General features: G+C 40.4%; 1 protein-coding gene across 2 annotated transcripts in view; it reads left to right on the forward strand.

Annotated features, from left to right (window-relative positions):
- LOC139456215 (switch-associated protein 70-like) overlaps positions 1–11,528 on the forward strand; it is a 56,499-nt gene extending 44,971 nt beyond the window's left edge. The window contains exons 7-10 of one of the 2 annotated variants that reach the window (XM_071237794.1): positions 702–868; positions 3,818–4,016; positions 7,588–8,374; positions 8,455–11,528. In XM_071237794.1, coding sequence (XP_071093895.1) covers positions 702–868; positions 3,818–4,016; positions 7,588–7,800 — 579 coding nt within the window. In that variant the 3' untranslated portion in view covers positions 7,801–8,374; positions 8,455–11,528. The remainder of the gene's footprint in view (positions 1–701; positions 869–3,817; positions 4,017–7,587; positions 8,375–8,454) is intronic. The other variant, XM_071237795.1, reaches the window with a different exon arrangement.
- Positions 11,529–23,529: the final 12,001 nt, after the last annotated feature.

Raw genomic sequence — 23,529 nt, forward strand, 5'->3', positions numbered from 1 at the left:
TGTACCCATGACGGGAATAGAAGCCGGGTCTTCGGCGTGACGAGTGAACGCTTTAACCACTAGGCTACCCAACCGCCGGTATGAGCAGTATAATGAGATGGTAGCTGATGGAGGGTATCTTCATGTCTTGACAGCTTGGATTATTCCTCATGGTGACCCGTGAAGATCCGGGGTAGAATAGGTCTTCAGCAAGCCATGCTTGCTGTAAAAGGCGACTAACGACATAGGCGGATACAGAGGGGGGTTGCGGGGGTGCGCACCCCCCCTTTCTATTTCGAAAAAAATCTTTATTTCTGTATAAATTACCACCAAAGACAATAAATAGATCTTAATTGTGCACCCTCCCTTTTCAAAAAAGCTGTATCCGCCCATGAACATGATCGGGTTGTCAGGCTTGCTGACTTGGTTGATGCATGTCATCGTGTCCCATTAGCGTGGATCGATGCTCATAATGTCAATCTCTGGATTGTCTGGTCCAGACTCGAATATTTACAGACCACCATCATACAGCTGGAATATTGCTGAGTGCGGCGTTAAACAACAAGCAAACAAACAAATATTCTTCATGGCTGTCAAAGACTTGCTTATTTACTTATTTAGGAGACCAGACACATCAACGTATATGATACCTTGTTATGGAAATCCTGGTCATACTAAACTTGAGATCATATTTCCTCAGTGGCCTCATGATCTCGTTGCAGGCGCGAGCTGCGATCGAGGCTCAGCTTCGAGAGCAGGCTGTGCTCCGAGAAGCAGAACAACAACGACTCAAAGAGTTGGAGGAGATCCGACAACAGATGGAGAAGCTCCTGGAGGAGGAACGCCAGGCCAAGCGGGACGAGGAGATTGTCCGCAACCTGCAAGCAAGGTACCCGCACGGAGCCGTCCCACTGCCCATTAGGTCGGGGAGAAGGGAAGGGGGTGAGGGGGGTCAGAGTCTGCTGCTGCAACGTCCCCGGCGGAGGCGGCGAGTGAGGCGGGAGGTTGAGGAAATGGAGGAGATGGAGGAAGATCATTATGACACAGAGGACATTGGGAAGAAAGGGAGGAAGAAGCCGTGTGACAACATGCCTCCGTTGTGTAACTGTTACTGCACTCTGCTGTAGACACGAGACACACGAGGGCAGATTGTGGAGATGATATGTTGGCTGTGTGTTGTATTTATACAGTCATGTCTTTGTTTCTTACTTGGGAAATGGCATCTTTTATATTTTTGTATTTTTTATGTGTTTGTTTATCTATATGTCTGGATAATTGGTCTATATTTATCGTATTTCATAGTTGTTGTTGTAAATAATGTGAAATGGAAAACATGTAATGATACAGATACACATGGAATGATACAGAAATGGAATGATACAGACATGGACTGATACAAACATAGAATAACAGACATGGATTGATACACACATGGATTGATACAGACACACTTGAAATGATACATGGAAAGAATATAAACACATGGATTGATGCACACATGAAATGATACACACAGTGAATGATACATACACAGACTGATACGCACATGGAATGATACACACATGGATTGATACGCACATGGAATGACACACACATGGATTGATACACACAGGGAATGATACACACACGGACTCATACAAACATAGAATGACACTCATGGATTGATATATGGAATGATACACATGGATTGATACCTACACATGGACAGATACAAACAGAGAATGATACACATGGATTGATACCTACACATGGACTGATACAGAGAATGATACACATGGATTGATACCTACACATGGATTGATACCTACACATGGATTGATACACAAGGATTGATACACATGGACTGATACACACAGAGAATGATACACATGGATTGATACCTACACATGGACTGATACAAACAGAGTATGATACACAGATGGAATGATACACACATGGATTGATACACAAATGGAATGATACACACATGGAATGATACACACATGGACTGATACAATCATAGAAGGACTCACATGGATTGATACATGGAATGCAATACGCATGGAATGATACACACATGGACTGATACAAACATGATGACACACATGGACTGATACAGTCACACTTGGATACACACATGGAAAGATACACACATAGAGTGATTCAGATGTCCACAGAATGATGGAATAATACCTACACACGGAGTGATACAGACATGGAATGACACACATGGATTGATACAAACATGGACTGATACAAACATGGACTGATACATGGAACGATACATGGACTGATACACACATGGAGTGATACAAACATAGAATGAAACACATGGAATGATACCTACACATGGAGTGATACACACATGGACTGAGACACACATGAATTGATACAGACACACTTGGAATGATACATAGAGTGATACACACATGGAATGATACACACATGGAATGATACAATCATAGAATGACACAGATGGGTTGATACATGGAATGATATATGCGTGGAGTGATAGAAACATGATGACACATATGGATTGATACAGTCACACTTGGATACACACATGGAATGATACATGTGGAATGATACAAACATAGAATGACACACGTGGATTGATACAGACACTTGGAATGATACAGACACACTTGAGTGATACACACAGACACAATTGAGTGATACACACATGGAATGATACATGGAGTGATACACTTGGAATGATACACACATGGACTGACACACACATGGATTGATACCCAAACACTTGGAATGATACACACATGAACTGATACACACTTACTAATGACTGTAATAAGAGGAATAAAGACAAGCAATAATGTATGACATATTGTACTCATTAATGGTGTAGATGCTTCAACTGTGGGAAATGTCTGTATATCATAAATAGTTTAGCATTTTGTATGTCTATGTATCTGTATAATTGATGTTTGCATATTGTATTTAATAACCTTATAAGAATCAAGGGATAGCGTTACTAATTTGCCTGGCTATCTAACCATTGCAAACATGTCAAAGATGTGATTCAACTTATTGTCCAGGGCCCCGTTCCACAAAGCGATCTTAGGGCTAAGTTGATTGTAACTCTCTAAGTATGCGATCTTAAATCTTTGTTACGATCAGCCGCCTGTTCCACAAAGCAATCTTAACTAAGAGAGTTGTAAGTTAAGATCGAAATGCTAAGTTGCTATGGACCAACTTAGGATTGCTAAAATCGATCTTAATATTGTACCATAACAACAAAGATGGCGACTTTTATTATGGTGTGCAAGGAAATGCGTCGTCTGCTAAACATGATCAAGGGAGGCCACTCTAAGGGAAACTTTCGTAATCTCATGGTTGAAGATTCCGATCTTTGTTAAGATCGGCTACTTAAGAACTTGTAAAGTTACAATAGCCTAAGATCGCTTTTTGGAACGGGCGTAAACTTTAGCTAAGACAAATATAAAATCGACGTAAGTCTCTAAGATTGATTGTAGTTACGATCGCTTTGAGGAACAGGGCCCAGCTTCATAACTTGTATTTAGTTATATCAAAACTAGTCCAGATAATAAATTAGGCTAATATAGCGTCAACGTCAACATTGGGGAAAGATTTATTCTCTCTAAACAGAAACATATTTGATTTAATAAAAGATTTCATAGGCTATATGTTTAATCTAAGTGAGTTCAGCCACATATTCAACTTGTTTGTGATACTGATGATGACGTCAGTGATTATGTGCATCTTGCTATAGACACAAATAGCATGTCATGGGGCAGTCACAATTGCATGTAATCTGGTATCCTTGGTAACACCTCCTGGGCGTGGTCCCCCCCTCATGTGGCTGGTGTGGCTGTTGCAGGATCTTGGAGGAGGAGTTTGAGAAGAGGACGGAGTTGGAGAAGCTGAAGGAGCAGCAGGAGGTGTTGCTGGAGGAGGAGCGCAGGCACCGGGCAGGCATGGAGAAGGCCCGGGTAGAGGCCGACTCACAGCTCATTGAGGCCAGGAACAGGCTGAAGGAGCTGGAGCTGGAGGGGGAGCAAGCTGAGAGCCAACTGACGGTGAGTGTTGGAGTTGCTGTTCTCTGTGTACAGTGCTGGAGTTGTTGTTCTCTGTGTACAGTGCTGGAGTTGCTGTTCTTCGTGTACAGTGCTGGAGTTGCTGTTCTGTGTGTACAGTGCTGGAGTTATTGTTCTGTGTGTACAGTGCTGGAGTTGTTGTTCTGTGTGTACAGTGCTGGAGTTGTTCTCTATGTACAGTGCTGGAGTTGTTGTTCTCTATGTACAGTGCTGGAGTTGTTCTCTGTGAAAAGTGCTGGAGTTGTTGTTCTCTATGTACAGTGCTGGAGTTGTTGTTCTCTATGTACAGTGCTGGAGTTGTTGTTCTCTGTGTACAGTGCTGGAGTTGCTGTTCTGTGTGTACAGTGCTGGAGTTGTTGTTCTCTGTGTACAGCGCTGGAGTTGTTGTTCTGTGTGTACAGTGCTGGAGTTGTTGTTCTCTGTGTACAGCGCTGGAGTTTTTGTTCTCTGTGTACAGTGCTGGAGTTGTTGTTCTCTGTGTACAGCGCTGGAGTTGTTGTTCTGTGTGTACAGTGCTGGAGTTGTTCTCTGTGTACAGTGCTGGAGTTGTTGTTCTCTGTGTACAGTGCTGGAGTTGTTGTTCTGTGTGTACAGTGCTGGAGTTGTTGTTCTCTGTGTACAGTGCTGGAGTTGTTGTTCTGTGTGTACAGTGCTGGAGTTGTTGTTCTGTGTGTACAGTGCTGGAGTTGTTGTTCTGTGTGTACAGTGCTGGAGTTGTTGTTCTCTATGTACAGTGCTGGAGTTGTTGTTCTGTGTGTACAGTGCTGGAGTTGTTGTTCTCTGTGTACAGTGCTGGAGTTGCTGTTCTGTGTGTACAGTGCTGGAGTTGTTGTTCTGTGTGTACAGTGCTGGAGTTGTTGTTCTCTGTGTACAGTGCTGGAGTTGTTGTTCTCTGTGTACAGTGCTGGAGTTGTTGTTCTGTGTGTACAGTGCTGGAGTTGTTGTTCTCTGTGTACAGTGCTGGAGTTGTTGTTCTCTGTGTACAGCGCTGGAGTTGTTGTTCTGTGTGTACAGTGCTGGAGTTGTTGTTCTGTGTGTACAGTGCTGGAGTTGTTGTTCTCTGTGTACAGTGCTGGAGTTGTTGTTCTCTGTGTACAGTGCTGGAGTTGTTGTTCTCTATGTACAGTGCTGGAGTTGTTGTTCTGTGTGTACAGCGCTGGAGTTGTTGTTCTCTATGTACAGTGCTGGAGTTGTTGTTCTCTATGTACAGTGCTGGAGTTGCTGTTCTGTGTGTACAGTGCTGGAGTTGTTGTTCTCTGTGTACAGTGCTGGAGTTGTTCTGTGTGTACAGTGCTGGAGTTGTTGTTCTCTGTGTACAGTGCTGGAGTTGTTGTTCTCTATGTACAGTGCTGGAGTTGTTGTTCTCTATGTACAGTGCTGGAGTTGCTGTTCTGTGTGTACAGTGCTGGAGTTGTTGTTCTCTGTGTACAGCGCTGGAGTTGCTGTTCTCTATGTACAGTGCTGGAGTTGTTGTTCTGTGTGTACAGTGCTGGAGTTGTTGTTCTCTGTGTACAGTGCTGGAGTTGCTGTTCTCTATGTACAGTGCTGGAGTTGTTGTTCTCTATGTACAGTGCTGGAGTTGTTCTCTATGTCCAGGGGAATATGGCAATCACCATGTATGTCCGTCCGTCCCTTCATCTGTCCCCCTGTCCATCTCTCCTATATTCTATGTTTTTGAGTTTTTAACGTTTCAATAATGACATGGTGGACTTATACTGAAGATGAGGGTAGTGCTTGTTTTCCGGAATGGAACTCCCAAAATGTTTAATATTTCTTTATGAAACTTGCTGTGGATAATAGTCTGGTGATGAACTGGTGCATTTTGATGATTTGGGATATCAGAGCTCGAAAAATCCACTCGTCCGCTCGTATTGAAGAGCGGTAGCATTTGCAGTAAGCCAACACTCGTCCTACAGGGCGAGTACATATTTCAGTCATATCAATTCATCTCTAATCAAATTCAATAAAATACTGTATTGCATTGGCACACACCCCATTGGGTTTTTCAGTATTTTTGAAAAATATTCAAGTATTATGCACAGAAAAAAATTACATCATATCCCTTCAGCAACTTCATCAAATGACTTTGAACGAGTCAAAGTATGACATTTATGATATAGATATCCATTTTCTGTCAAACAAAGTTCGTTTCAAGGCATCAGTGGTGGTAATCTGACTGTGATTGCTGTAAATAATGGTGATCTCCTGATCACTTCACAAACGATTGTGTTGAAATTAATGTAAACAAAAGTGAATTAAATTTTGAATACAATTAATGAAATAGGTTTCAAACATAAGTCAAGATATACAGTGAACAATTTTATAACCAGACAGTGTAATTACATAATTAATTTGTGTACTTCAGTACAGATTTCTTGACATGGTGTTACGTGTTCACGGTAATGTCTTTGCGTCGGGAAAATAACCATCACAAATTATGATGACGTGTATTTATAATCCGTGACTGGAATCTTTTGTTCACCTGATGTCATCTAATCATAAACCTACTATTGTACAGCTATCGAAATTCATATTGAATGCAATGAAATTGTATAAGTCACTTTATCAGTAATTGTATTTCTGTAATGTTATGTTCTATCGGCCTGTGGCCTGTAACTTGTAACAAAGGTGTTGTAGAGAAAATGAAACTTTATAAAATTTATGAGGGCAAGTGAAAACATCGCAGGACGAGTACAAAATAATATATAATATAATAAGTTAATGTTAATGTGTGAAGCTCATTTCTGGTGTCCCCTGCAGTGATATTGCTGGAATATTGCTAAAAGCAGTTTAAAACCATACTCACTCACTCCTGATGGAGGAATGGATGAGTCAAACAGGTCTATTTATAAAACAATTTACTTTTCGGACCCTCCAGTTTGTCCAGTAATCAATTTATTGTTTGTGTAAAACCTGAAGACATGTTAGCTTTTAAATCATTTTCAGGAACAGAATACTTGTTTAAACATAAGCAGAAACATATAAAAATTTAATGGAGGGTCCGAAAAGTAAATTTATGTCTAAAGGAGGTGTAACTTACAGTTGTAGACTTGCACAAGTTGCCAAGGCAATAATCTAAGGTTGAATTCATATTTTCTTGATTTTTTATAATAAGAATAAGGTGTCCCAAGAGAGAGACTGGCATCCTTACTGTCTACTTATCTAGACTTGCTTATTATTAGGATAGAATTACGCCCCGTGAAGATCCGAGGTAGAATAGGTCTTCAGCAACCCATGCTTGCCTTAAGAGGCGACTATGCTTGTTGTAAGAGGCGACTAACGGGATCGGGTTGTCAGGCTCGCTGACTTGGTTGATGCATGTCATCGTGTCCCAATTGCGTGGATTGATGCTCATGATGTCAATCACTGGATTGTCTGGTCCACACTCGATTATTTACAGACCGCCGTAATATAGCTGGAATATTGCTGAGTGCGGCGTTAAACAACAAACAGAGAGAGAGAGAGAGAGAGAGATAGAATTACTATCATCCATGGATTTATCATTTCGTAAAGACCTATAGCAAAACTACAGTTGGTACCCTCTGCATTGCAGGAAGCGACCAGCAAGTTAAGACTTGCGGAGGAGGAGCGGGTCAAGCTGGAGGCAAGGCTGAAGGTGAAGGAATCTAAGACCATCGGGCTAGCCAGACCCATGTGTGTTCCTGATCCCGATCCCTTCACTACACACAGGGGCAAAGGTGCATTTGTACAGGCAGACTTCCAGGCCAAGACTGCCCACATTGCAAACACCACCACACAGCTATAGTGAAGAGCATGCTTAGAGGTCATTGGCAGAGACATTGGAAACATGGTTGTGGGCATAGAGGCACCTGAGCACTGGACCAGAACATGGTTGATGCACTTGATATATTCACGGTTGTTGAGACCCCCAAACGCTATAGACCAATACACAGGTGTAGTTGAGACACCAGAGCACTATAGACCAATACACAGGTGTAGTTGAGACATCAAACACTATAGACCAATACACAGGTGTAGTTGAAACATCGAAATGCTACAGACCAATACACAGGTGTAGTTGAGACACCAGAAAGCTATAGAACAATACACAGGTGTAGTTGAGACACCAGAACACTATAGACCAATACACTGGTGTAGTCAAGACATCAGAACACTACAGACCAATACACAGGTGTAGTTGAGACATCAGAACACTGTAGACCAATACAAAGGTGTAGTTGAGACATCAGAACACTACAGACCAATACAAAGGTGTAGTTGAGACATCAGAACACTATAGACCAATACACAGGTCAGAACACTATAGACCAATACAAAGGTGTAGTTGAGACATCAGAACACTATAGACCAATACACAGGTGTAGTTGAGACATAAAAACACTAAAGACCAATACACAGGTGTAGTTGAGACACCAGAACACTATAGACCAACACACAGGTGTAGTCAAGACATCAGACCACTATAGACCAATACACAGGTGTAGTCAAGACATCAGAACACTATAGACCAATACACAGGTGTAGTCAAGACACCAGAACACTATAGACCAATACACAGGTGTAGTCAAGACACCAGAACACTATAGACCAATACACAGGTGTAGTTGAGACATCAGAACACTATAGACCAATACACAGGTGTAGTTGAGACATCAGAACACTATAGACCAATACACAGGTATAGTTGAGACATAAGAACACTATAGACCAATACACAGGTGTAGTTGAGACATCAGAACACTATAGACCAATACACAGGTGTAGTTGAGACATCAGAACACTATAGACCAATACACAGGTGTAGTTGAGACATCAGAACACTATAGACCAATACACAGGTGTACCAAGGTAAATATGTATGTTGTCATTGACTCCCATCTGGGAAACGCTGTGGTTTATATGACCTGTGACATCCCCAGACCAGGTAAGGTGAGGATGCTGTTAATATTTAGATGTACTTTTAGTCTGTGGATGCTGAGGATACAGCGATTGTGATGACATTATTTTTTATATCTTTTACTGTTACTGTTTATTATAAATGATATGGCAGTCTGCCAGGACTTCATGTTTGGGATATATATTTATGTAAATAGATTCTGTTCGGATTCTTTACCGTGAATGACTTTGAAAAAGTGTGTGATACGTTATATTGAGTGTATATTAATGAATATACTTTTAAGTTTTATGTTGTGGACTTTTGTGGTTAGATCAACATTTTGCCCACAATCCCGAAGAATAGGGTCATCACTGAAGGCACTTGTACTTAAGATTGTTTGTATTTTTCCAAGTGCTAGAAATTAATGATGGTCCGTGATGTTCCCTCTGTGGTACATGTATTCTATTCAGGAGATTCCTCAAGTCTTATTTTGTGAGATGACGTTTGTGTCACGGATCCATCAACATTTTTATCCTTAGTTACAAACATTGTTTCAAAGAACATGATCTTTTGAGAAAGTCAAGAAATATTTTATGTAAGTGTGGGATGTTAACACAGGTTAACATTTGGCAGGGGTTACAATATCTGTGATTTCTAGAATTGGAAAATGTTATACTTGTGTGTTTTTTTCATTTGCTGTGTTTAAAAACACTTGTCTTAGCATATAGCATCTCCTTGTATGGGACTGATCATTTATTATAGAAAGGGGTGGTCAGGTGTGATCGGACTTAGGACTGTATTCTATTTGGCTGACAATAACCTTTAACACACACACACACACCCCACACACCCAAACATTCCCCCAATACATGCAGCAGTTTGTTAGGATCCTCCTCCTATAATAAATGTCGAGCCCCTTAATAATGTTCAAATATATTATTTTTTAAATTTTCATCCACCCTCAGGGCCGGTCAGGTAGCCTAGTGGTTAAAGCGATCGCTTGTCACGCCGAAGACCCGGGTTCGAATCCCGACATGGGTACAATGTGTGAAGCCCATTTCTGGTGTCCCCCGCCGTGATATTGCTTGAATATTGCTAAAAGCGGCGTAAAACCATACTCACTCACTCATCCACCCTCAGCACCCTGCCAATAGTTGTGGCCCTCCTCTTCTGCTGTGTCATCATCCCCCCCCCCACACACACACACATACACCTTAATGGTCCTTCATCCCTCTATAATAAATGACCAGTCCCTGATGACCTGAATGTGTGCATGATAGTACCACGGTAATGGCCCTTGGTGTATACCCTATGTATGTTGCTGGGGTGCGGGGTTCTTAGACTCTGTTAAGCATGCTGTTTATGTGGGACAAACACTATAATGGCAACCAGTAATCTGAACTGTTGTTTATTTGCGACAAGTCTTGTACAGTGTTTGAAGGTTTGAAGGGTTATTCTTTTATCATGTAAAATGTAAATTTCTTATGATGATGATGATGATGATGATGATGATACGAGTGCTTCCAAAGGACCCAACTTTGCATTCGGAAGTCAATTATCATTATGTTTTTTTAATTTTTAATTTATTTTAGCAATTATTAGCATAATTCTATCAAAATTAGACTGCAATATGTGATATTGCCAGGTGCAGCTGTTAAGTAGTTTCAACCAGATTAAAACTAGAGATCATTGAAATAATTATAAAGCTATGTAAGATGTTACCATCTCACAAATTACAACTGCAACACCTGTCCAGCATCCGCCATGTGTGAAGGACGTGGCAGTCATTGATCAGTAGTGTATATTGCCCAAAGAAACTTGACACTGAATGAAAGAAGAATTCTACTCATAATCAACATAGTCAGTTTCTTTGTCATTACCAACTTCATTATAACAATATGGTTATGTGAACATCCATATCCGCGCCACCTGAACTCTGATCCTCCACACACACACATCCTCACTCACCCACACCGTTCTAAACACATACACACTCACCTCCAACTTTCTACATATCCCTCCCACAACCCTATACAAACAGCAGGCATAAGATGTTCAGTCCCCCAGCCCTCTAAACACACACATCACACACATTATCCTCATCTTCCACCCCTCTATACACACACACTCACTCACCCCCCGTCCCTAACACACACACACACAAGCCATACCGCTCTAAATACACACATACTCCTCGCCCACAGACACACACCACTCACACCCCTCTAAAGACACTCTCCTCTCCCCCCTACCCACTCATACATCCGACACACCTCTGAATACACACATACTCCTCACCCACAGACACACACCACACACACCCCTCTAAACACACATACTCCTCCCCCCACCCACTCATACATCCCACACACCTCTGAATACACACATACTCCTCACCCACAGACACACACCACACACCCCCCTCTAAACACACATACTCCTCTCCCCCCTACCCACACATGCATACCACAATAATTAATTTTAAGGGTCCTTGCAGAAGGCAGTTGCCCCCCCTGGATTTTTATATAGAAAACAGTTTTATTTGAATCATGAAAATACAAGTTGGTGACAAGTTATACTTGTACAAATATTTGCCCCCCCCCCTGTCAAAAAAGCTTAACTATGACCTTGGCTGTAGGTACAATGAATATATTGTGCATTCCATGCTTTGTCTGTCCATCCATTCTCTACTTTTGTATCTTGTAAAATCCTCCTCTTCTCTACCCCCTCCCCCCCCCCCCCCCCTCCAACACCACCACACACACACCCAACACTCTAAACACACACACACACCCAACACAGTACCTGGTTTGACCTTGTGAATGCTCCAGGGAAACAGGAACTAGTCATTATATAACACAGCTTTTGTTGATAATAGGCGAAGGTGACCAACGTTACTCTTGTCATGTGATAGTAAGGTTGAAGCAAGTCATCGATTCGCCACCATATTTATAGACTATATGCTTCCTGCTCCATTGATTCAAACCGTTTCACAAATGTTTGGGGGCCATTCTAACAAGGTGACCAAGTCTTGTAAGGTGCTGCTATGTGCTGTGCAGAGTTGCTTCCCTTGGGCATGCCGGAAACTAATTCATCATGGGTTCGAATCCCGGATCTACCATGATTATGCTTCTTGGTTTGCAGCACCATACCGCACAATTTTCAAAACAAACTACAGACACTTATATCATATACACTTGTTCATTTAATTTAAGCTCAACTACATTATTTATTCATCCATGGTCTACCATCCGCCTGGAGAGTGGAAGGTCCGGAGTTCGTCCCGGCCACGTCATAATAAATGATGTTAAAAGATGTTACTTGTTGTTACCCTGCCTGTCGGTCAGCATTAAGGGACCAATCAAGGACTGGTCGGCTCGGTGTGTACTACTGTGTCTGAGTGGGGTATTCATGTTCCTCCATTCCTGTGGGGTATCTCAGTGGGCTAGCACTATAAAATCGGCATTTGACGAACTAGTACAAGCAGCCACACACAGGTCTTAGCAGATCACTGTATGAGTGCAATAATCTTGAACGTTTCATCTTACCAGCTCATAAATTAATAATCATTTTTTAACAAACATGAAACATTTAGAATCTATGGAAGCAATTTTTTAGTAACATGATTATGAAGAACAATATAGTTATTATACTGTATCCATTTTGTAGAAACCATTTTATTTTATATGGATGAAATATGAGCACAACTATAAAAAATAAAGACACTTTTTTCTATCATTTTGATAAGGAATACAAGATGTTTGTATCAATTGTGAGGATATATATTATGTATTTATCAGACAGTTTTCAAACAGATATTTTGTGTTTATCAAAGTCGTTGTTGGTTTATAATAGTAAGAAGATAACGCCAAGTGACTTTTTGGTGATAAATATGATTTATTCAAGGTAGTTTACTCCAACCTGTGTATTGTGATAGGTGTCGTGTTACAAACCTTAATGTAAAAATTACTCTTAATGTAAAAAGAAATACATTAAGGGTTGAAGTGATAGATAAAATTGTTTTACATTAATGGTTATCACAATAACATAATACTTATCGAACTTTCATGAAACTTCACAGAATTAATTGATCGTTACTTTGTCAAGATGTGCAAATGTTCAGGCTTCATAAAGGGTTTATGACCCCTAACCCTTTTAACTGAATTTTATCAAACTTACTGTTTCTGTTTTACAAAGGTTATTTTTCGATACTCTGCAAGGTAACCTCACTGCTATCCTAATTCCGTAGGGGCGGTCGGGTAGCCTAGTGGTTAAAGCGTTCGCTCGTCACCCGAAGACCTGTGTTCGATTCCCGTCATGGGTACAAAGTGTGAAGCCCATTTCTGGTGTCCCCCGTCGTGATGTTGCTGGAATATTGCTAAAAGCGGCATAAAACCATACTCACTCACTCCTAATACCGTAACGACGGAAAGGAGGACTCAGCCTAAGCAGGTCAGAGCAAGTTGTAGATGGTGGTGGGTTGTTAGAATGGTCCATTAACAGAGTTTTAGCCATATAACAAGGGACATTTGGTGCAGTATTACGGATATGACAGTTAAGCATACACCAGAATCATATGCTATTACAAACAACAGGAATTCCAATGCAATGATGTTTGGTTAAAAAACACCCGTAGGTTTCCCAAGTACCGTACCGAGTCAAATATAGCCACTTTAAGTATATCTTTTCGGATATGAAGTCTATACCTTTTCTATAGCAGTTTAGCATATCCTGTAGTAAGACATGGATTGTGAATAGATTTCGCATGACGGATGACGCACGCCGTACAAAGACGGATGGCAATACGTCACACAAGCTTTTCGGACATCTTGCATGTAATTAATTAAATTAAATGTAAAAATTAAGCCAAAACTTGGCCTTAGATGGCTATAACCTAGAAGAATTAACAAAAAGTGATATTCGTTTTCGATATGATTTAGGTTACAAACTTTACATTTTCTAAATTTACAAGGAATATTGAAATGTCGTCCACGTTCAATTTCTATATTGTGAGAACTGAGCCGAAAACGAGTCAATGTGGTCCTGAATTTATTTACAGTTATACTACTCAAATAGTTCTCACATGAAAAGGATGTTTTAAACTGCATAATAGCCCATTTGGAGGCTTTCGCATAGATCACAATGCCAAACCTGAAAAAAGTAAATACGTAAATAAATAAATGTTAAATAAATAAAAAGTTAATACGTAAATAAATAAATGACGTAAATAATTTAAAAATGCGGTTTTATTACCACATGTTTGAAAGTACCAGACATCACCAAATCCTAATCTGAAAATAACAGTTTTAAGTTTCAATACCCAACTTACCTGGCCTTGTTCATCTTACAACTACAGCATATTGTAACATTTTGGGGGCAAACGAGATTCCTGTATATTAAAAAGAGACAGCCAATATATGACACATTTCAAAACAGCGGACGACTGAAAAGAACATCCGCCAGTCTCGGTTCTATGTCACCGAGCCCCCAAATTTCAGCCCCGTATAAAAATATTGGTGACTTGTTATCTTTGTATCAAAACATTTGAAGTGAAAGTGAGGTGAGTATGGTTTCAAGGAATGTGTACTAATTAACAGGACCATGAACACCTTTCTTGCCTGAATTGGATTATTATTTAAGCAATCGACCTCAGTAATCTATTGCTACAATACTATGCTCGTGGGTTTCACCGAAGTGGCAAACGTCCGAGACCTGCATCACTTCGGGCTTTCCTCCCACATAAAGCTGACATGCCGTGATGTAACTGGAATACTGTTAAAAGCGGCGTAAATCCCAACTCACTCACTCACTCACAAGCAAAGATAACTGTATCCATTAACTACTTCATACGCATTTCCACCATAATACCATTTTTCATAACGTGATAACTCACCTATTTTGGAAAAACAACAACAATTATATAGAGCAACAATGTCATTTTCAGATACAAGAGAAACTAAGCCAATGTCGGACAGTTTGTTAGTTTAATCTTCGATATTCCTTGCAATGTAAGATATGCTTTTGCACAACCTTCGACCTTGACGGCAGCACCCGTTCCTGATCCACAGTTGACGATGTTCCACTTGAGACGCCATCTGGGTTTGGAGCCGACAACTTATACTCATCGCCTTCCAGAGTAGTAACAAATTTTTGTGTGTAAAACCCAAGAACACACTGTCTTCCTGCATTCTTGGGAACATTTGATAAAGGCGCCTTCAAAGGCTCGTTTTTTTATGATCCACATCATTCAACATAGGGATGTTGGTGATATTAGTTGATATACCTTGCATACTTTAACATATACATGTAGTTTCCATAGCCATAGCCAGGGTTGCTCAGACGAATAGCTTGTGTGTTGGGGAGACATTTACCTTTATCTATACATTTATCTTTTACTATGATAGTCGAAGATATACTGATATGGTTCAATATATTTTGATACTTAAGCAGGGTTTACTGTTGGGACTATTTTGGGATAGATAAGAGAGGAGACCTAATGCTTTTCCGGTCAAGGTGACCTATTACTTGTCTGGTCAAGGTGACTTATTGCTTGTCTGGTCAAGGTGACCTATTGCTTGTCCGGCCAACATATACACGACTTTTGATAGGGATATTTTTTTATTTTTCCATGGTACACAAATCTGATTCTTATAATGTCAGATGTATATTTAAGTATGTCTGACATGTCTCATATTCACCATGAAAAGTTGAGTAGTATTTATATTATAGTACAACAATATTATAGACACTCCAAATTACTTGATCACAAGATGTTAGGGCTATTGAGAGTGTGTTTAATTGACATGTCTAAGAATCTCAGCGCCATACTAGTGCTTTATTGATAACATGAAATCAAAATATATAAATGTAGTTTGAATTAATTTATTTTATTTTATTTTATTTTATTTTATTTTATTTAATATCGAATTGAATTGAATTGAATTAAACTAATTTTAATTAATTAGATTAAGTTAAAACTGAAGACATTTCTGGTAGAACATTCTTATTTGGCATAGGAAGTTGATTGATAGGAATGTGTTGCTGAAATCAATTGAAACTAAGAACCACTCGGATTAGTGACATTTGATGACACAGGAGTTATTTTGTGGCATTATTACTCACAATTAGTTCTAAAATTACCATTACTAACACACATTTCATTGTCGGAAATGTTCCTCGAACCAATGACCTAGATGAATTTGTATTGTGTTGTATATATATTTCACGGCTTTGTGCAATTTATGTCTAAGCATTAAACATTACACGGATGGTGGCTTAATTTTGTTTGATGACATGTTATCTGTGTATGACACCATGCAAGGCCTTGAATATTTCGAAGAGCATCACACGACCACATCCAGGTGATGGTGGTCTGTAAATTTCATATTCAGTGAGTGGGTGAGTTGGGTTTAGCGCCGCTTTAAACAGTATTCCAGTTATATCACTGCGTGTCAGCTTAATGTGGAAGGAAAGCCAGAAGTGATGCAGGTCTCAGACGTTTGCCACTTCGGAGAAACCCTTGAGCACGGGTATGGTGCTGACAAACCTAGAAACATAATCGGGGGTAACCGGGATTCGAACCCACAATCATAGGTTTCTTGCTTGCCCAAGGGACACAATTCTGAACAGCCAATCGCGGCGCCTTAGACGACTGGGCCACCCGTGCCACCTCCTGTTCAAGTCAACCCCGTGATTAAAATTATGAGAATTGATTCGTGCAGTTGAGGTATACAACACTCCATCAACCAAGCCACCAAACCGGACCACCCTATCCATTTGGTTACAATCAGCATAAGTTGTCAGTGACCCTACCCGGAATCCCCACAAGTAGGTTCCAAGGCAAAGTGGAGCAGGCGATGTCTAAAGCACTCCCTGGGGGAGCTAAAGGCGAGACTTTATCAATGTCTGAGGCACATTTTGTGTCAGGTTTCCTGATATTACTAAGATAGGCTAAAACCCAATTCATTCACTCATCGCAATAGTGGTTTCCAGGCTCAATAATCCCTGTCCGTCCCACGCCCAAAGACTTGAAAAGGAGGTTCTTGTTACCCTGTCTGGCATTGGGCATTACAAAGGGGATAAAACAAGGTCTGGTCGGTTAATATGTCTGAGTGGTGGATCCATGTTTAACTGCGGCAAGGCAGAGACTGTATAAAGGTATATGGTATCTCAGGAGGCTAGCACAATAAAACCGGCATTAGTCTGGACTTGTACAAGAAACCACACACATATTTATATACATGTTTATGTAAGTGCAATAATCTTGTGTTACGTGTTGATTCAAAGACATGGCCACAGCAATACATAGTAGTGCAAAGTGCATTCAAGAATGTCCTGGACCCGTGTGAAGATCCGGAGTAGAATAGCTCTTCAGCAACCCATGCTTGCCGTAATTGGCGACTGTGCTTGTCGTAAGAGGCGACGGAATCGGGTGGTCAGGCTCGCTGACTTGTTTCATTCAAGTCATCGATCCCAACTGCGTGGATCGATGCTCATGATATCAATCACTGGACTGTCTGGTCCAGACTCGATTATTTACAGACCGCTATCATATAGCTGGAATATTGCTGAGTGTGGCTTAACACACAAAACCACAAACAACAGCAAGAATGTCCTGAATTTGTCTGACATACAAGTCTTGCATCAGGCACTTGTACCATTCTTGAATCAAGATTCAGGCTGCGAGCAGGCAGAATTATCGGTGTTTGCAGGCCTCATTTGGCATGCAGATAACATAAGTCAAGTCATAGAATTAAAGCCTCGAATCTCCCTTGTCTTGCGCTTTTATAAAGGAACAACAAGCCTTTACAAAAATGTTACCTCGCAGCGTCTAGAAAACGCACTCTCCTACCCAGAGTTCCATGCGACCAGCATAGTACCCCTGCCACAGGCCAGCGCCATGTGACGAATCGTCACATCTCACACAGTCCATAGAAGATCTTGCATATGTTTTTCATCGGTTTCGTTTTTGACAAGTCTACATATCTAGATAAACATATGTCATTGAATTGTTAACTTTTATTGAGAAAATATTCTAAATCGTTAAAAAAAATATTTCCATTTGCGTTGTTATGCTGTTTACAATTGTTGTATGGCTCCACGTGCTGTCATTGAAGCCCAACGGAGAGTTAGCGATGACGTCATTTTGATGTGTAAATATGTATTGTCACGCTACTCACTGTCGCAGTTGTAGTAGCATATCTATATAATTATGCAAACCAATATGAAAAGCTCCCCTAAATACTTGCATTAGTCCGTCTATTCTGATTTCTGAAAAAGCGCGTTTGGTTACAAACAAGAGAAAAGCCTAGTCACGAGATATGCTAATTAGTGGTGTTTATGGTGAAAACGTTGTTCTCCGGAACTGGAAACAAGTCAGTTCCTCGCAGCGGAGCTCTCAATACCGGGAGAGTAACGAAGGTGTCAAGCGTTGCGACGGAGTTAGGACTGCAAAGACACAAAGGGAGGCCACTCTAAAACACAACATTGTACGAGCGCCTCAATCAATTTACTTCCGTTTTTAATCAACTCTAATACGTATATCAAAACTCGTGCCACATAGCACTTGAGCGCGACATTAAACCCCATTGCACCTTACACCCAAGCTCCATATGACTGGGACACATCTTTTTGTAATATGAAATAGATTTTTTTCTAAACATTTAGCTAGGGTCGGTCAAACAAGAAATAAGCAGCTCCATATCTTCTCATTATTGGACATGCAGTTATTTGGGTGGGTCTAGTTAGAAGGTAAAATGTAATGATATATACTGTAAATCTGGAAACTAATGCGTCTCTGACCCCAAGCCAAAGATGTGACTCAATATCAACGCGACTCCCCCCACCCCATCCCCAGTGGAATGATACATATATATATCATCACCTTAATCCAATCAGACACAAAAAGCACCGCTTATTAGCACTGACGAAAGCACTTCCGTCATAACAATAAACTGTGTTTTCCTAAAAACAACACACACTTTATATGTTTACTCGGTTGACTGGCATTAAGGAAGTTCAAAGACAATACAATAATTAAACCAACAAATTATTTACGTCTTGCGACAAGCACGGGTTGCTTAAAAACAATTCTAACGTGGATTTTTACGGGGGGTAAGTGCTTACACGTTCTTTGACCAAGGTTTCAACATCCAAGGCCTCGATGAAGCTTTCAAACCGTTTTATGGTAGACGTAGAGGTCATCTCCAAATTTGACGCATCAGTCACAAAAATGGTGTCCGATACAATTCCCTATTTTCACTTGTTCCAGTGTTTTTTTTCTTGGTGAACAATTGACTTGCCTTTGCATGTGTTTGTGACGGATGTCACCGGTAGGGAAGGATAAGCTCACCTTTTCGCGAACACCTGGTGATTCATAAACACATGCTCATGACATAGTCGGAATCGTACAATCGACTCTTTTTTGGCAGAGATTTCTGATTACTAAGGAAAGGGTGTTGTGGCTTTTACCTATCGCTCAGCGCATGTAAATAAAGGTAAGATAGGTATGTTTTCAAAAGAGCGTACTGTGAATATATGAAAAACTAGAACATGGTAAGAGAGTTCCAAAGAGGGGCAGGTCAGCCGAAATTGATACGACAGAAGGTAACCTCATGCACAGCTATTGTCATTATGGCTAACGGGCAACTTCAGATCAGCTTCACCGAGAATTCGTATGGATGTCGTAGCTTGTATAATGGAGCTATTAGTGAGTGAGTGAGTGAGTTGGGTTTAACGCCGCTTTTAACTGTATTCCAGTTATATCGCGGCGTGTCAGCTTAATGTGGGAGGAAAGCCCGAAGTGATGCAGGTCTCTGACGTTTACCACTTCGGTGAAACCCACGAGCACGGGTATGGTGCTGACAAACCTAGAAACATAATCGAGGCGAACCGGGATTCGAACCCACAATCATAGGTTTCTTGCTTGCCCAAGGGACGCAACTCTGCACAGCGAATCGCGGCGCCTTAGACGACTGGGCCACCCGTGCCCCAATGGAGCTATTAAGTCATAAAGAGTGATTGAGTGAGTGAGTTGGGTTTAACGACTTATCCCTGCAAAGTGTATTTGCATATGAACTCCCATTATCTGTGCAGGAAACGGATGCAGACGCATGACACATGAACTCTGTGCAATTTTAAAAAAACAACCTTTGATGTCTTAAGATATTTGGGGCGGTCGGGTAGCCTAGTGGTTGAAGCGTTCGCTCGTCACGCCGAACACCCTGGTTCGATTCTCGACATGGGTGCAATGTGTGAAGCCCATTTCTGGTGTCCCCCGCCGTGATATTGCTGGAATATTGCTAAAATCGGCGTAAAACCATACTCAGTCAGTCAGTCAGTCAGTATAACAAAGGATGATTGGATAGCCTAAAAGAAGGCAATGAGTTGCCATTTTGTAATAAACCCCTGAATGGGGATTCTGTAAGAGATCATTGTCACATCACAGGTAATTACAGAGGTGCCGCGCATAATGAGTGTAACTTAAGACTTTAAAATCCCCAAACAATACCAATCCCTGTTGTGTTTCATAGCCTTAGCGTAAAACCATATTCACTCACTCACTTAAGATATTTCCATACCGAAATCTGAGACTCTGAGATTGTGTATTGTTTTGTCACTTTTGGTTTTGCGCCTCGGAAATCATATAGTAACGATCTCTCCAAAGACAAGGCAAACGATGCTAGAAGGGAACATGAGAATGAAGTTATGAAAAAGATAAAGGAGATGAGAACAGAACTTGTCTGCGAAAGGAGCGGGATATGGTGACAGAACCTGTAGCGGATACCTCAAAAGAACAACATACAGTTTTGCGGCTTTTGGAAATGAACCCAATACTTAGGGGAATAGTGAGTTTGTGATTGAGTTTGGTTTTACGCTGCTGTTAGCAATATTCCAGCAATATCACGCGGGGGACACCAGAAATGGGCTTCACACATTGTACCCATGTCGGGAATCGAACCTGGGTCTTCGGCGTGACGAGCGAACGCTTTATCCACTAGGCTAGCCGACCGCCCCTGTATCTTTTTGGGTCTCTCGTTAAAGACCCGTTTGTTGGACATGCTTTAAGTGCAGTAACCTGTGGATTTTACCACAGATACGGTTGGATGGTTTGTTGTTCAACGTCGCACCCAGCAATATTCCAGCTATATGACGGCGGTCTGTAAATAATCGAGTCTGGACCAGACAATCCAGTGATTGATATGAGCATCGATCCACGCAATTGGGATCGATGACATGCATCAACCAAGTCATCAAGCCTGACCAACCGATCCCTTTAGTCGCCTCTTGCGACGAGCATAGTTGCCATTTATGGCAAGTATGGGTTGCTGAAGACCTGTTCTACCACGGATCTTTTTGGGTCACCATGCGGAATGTTCTCAGCACCAGTATATAAATACCACTGCTAAGTACTGTCAATTTAAAGTGCCGACCTAATAATAATGGAAGTGGAAAAAACACAAATGGATGCGGAAACACCACAAATTGTGAGAGTGACTAAAAATCCTAAGAAGCAATCAGCTATTACCAATGATCATGAACCAGTCCAGTTAAGATTTGTACCCACAGATCATGCCGTTGGTAAACATCTGAGAGGTTGGGAGATGGATATTAGTTCCAACATGTATGCTAACGATATTAAACCTATCATATAGAGGTTTTAGGTTGGGTTGTGGGTAGAATTGACACTTTATAGTTAGATATAGCAAATACATTTTTTTTGAAAGGTGGATCTTATATAGATTCACCCCCATATTGGAAGAAACAAGACATAATTAACGTTACAAATACTGATGACAACTGTATAAGATGGGCATTGAGATCTGCTTTATTTCTTGCAAACAAAAATAAAGATAGGCCTTTAATAGAGCTATACTCATAATTTCAAGGTCAGAAGGTATATATATATGCCTACATCAATGTCGCAAATTAAGCAAAAGCAAAATAATGTAGCTATAAATGTTTTCAGGCATTCTAAAGGAACTGTTGTACACAGCTTGAGCTCTGTCCCAGAAAATTCTTCTAGAATCAATTTATTTCTGGTTGTAGTAGATGGTAGATATCATTATACATGGATAAAGAGTTTAAGCAAGCTATTATGTTATCAAACAACCCATTAGGAAAATATGCCTGCATGGATACAGCAGACAAAATCTTTAAGAAGCGCAAAAAGAAGATTGTAGAGTCATTAGGCAGACTGCTATCAGGACTGATATGCCTAAAGAGGATAAAAATATATTAAAATTTATAAGAGCTTAAGAGCTCCTAGAATCTCCACTAAAAAAATAGTCAGGGAAAAGTTATCACATACGAAGCCTATGTGTATAACAAAGGGGATCGGTCGGGTAGCCTAGTGGTTAAAGCGTTTGCTCGTCACGCCGAAGACCCGGGTTCGATTCCCGACATGGGTACAATGTGTGAAGCCCATTTCTGGTGTTCCCCGCCGTGATATTGCTGGAATATTGCTAAAAGCGGCGTAAAACCATACTCAGTCAGTCAGTCAGTATAACAAAGGATGATTGGATAGCCTAAAAGAAGGCAATGAGTTGCCATTTTGTAATAAACCCCTGAATGGGGATTCTGTAAGAGATCATTGTCACATCACAGGTAATTACAGAGGTGCCGCGCATGATGAGTGTAACTTAAGACTTTAAAATCCCCAAACAATACCAATCCCTGTTGTGTTTCATAGCCTTAGAGGATATGATTCTCATCTCATCATGCAAGCTACGAGTAACTCAAAGACTTTATCTGAGTAACATGGAAAGATATATATTATTCTCTTTTGTAACTAATGTTATATTTGGGATAACACTTTCTTAGTAAAGTACAGATTATCTTACTAATTTCTTAATGGCTTTGTGTATTCATATAATTCTCTTTGACTAAAAATATACATTATACAGACAAGGATGGGAAATTGAGAACAATACAATGTAACTGACTTAGATTCAGTTTCGTTTATCTTCTCTGGAGACCTTCTACACATATATTATATCTCCAGCAATCTGTATTGTTGGGCTATGAGTCGACCTTAACCCACCGGTGGTTTTGAGTGGGTAGACAATATTGATGTGAATAATATTCCCAACGATTCTGATAATGTGTACACACTAGAAGTTGACTTAGAATACCCAACATAGTTACATAAACATCATAATAGTTATTCGCTAGCTCCCAAAGATTTATGGTCAATAGAGATTGGATGTCTGAATATCATTACAACTTGATGGGTAATACTGAGTTAGCTAATGTAGAAAAAACTCTTACCAAATTGAAGGATAAGACAAAATATATAGTCGACTATAGAAACCTCCAGTTATATCTATCATTAGGTATGAAACTAAAGAAAATAAATAGAGTTCTTAAGTCTGATCAAAGTCCTTGGATGGAGCCCTATCTAAGACTGAACACAGAGTTAAGAAAGATGGTTACTAGTGATTTCGAAAAGAACCTAAAAAGCTCATGAATAACTCTGTATTTGGTAAAAGTATTGAGAATCTAATGAAGCGTGTTGGTGTTAAATTGGTAAAATCAAATGAAGAAAAAAACTTAGGAAACTGATAACTGGTCCAGCTTTTAACAAAAGTAAGATATTTGATAATTAATTAGTGGCATTACATATAAGGACGAGTAACA

Source organism: Haliotis cracherodii, unplaced genomic scaffold (genome assembly GCF_022045235.1).
Source record: "Haliotis cracherodii isolate W230 unplaced genomic scaffold, xgHalCrac1.p SCAF_11, whole genome shotgun sequence".
Lineage (NCBI taxonomy): Eukaryota > Metazoa > Mollusca > Gastropoda > Lepetellida > Haliotidae > Haliotis > Haliotis cracherodii.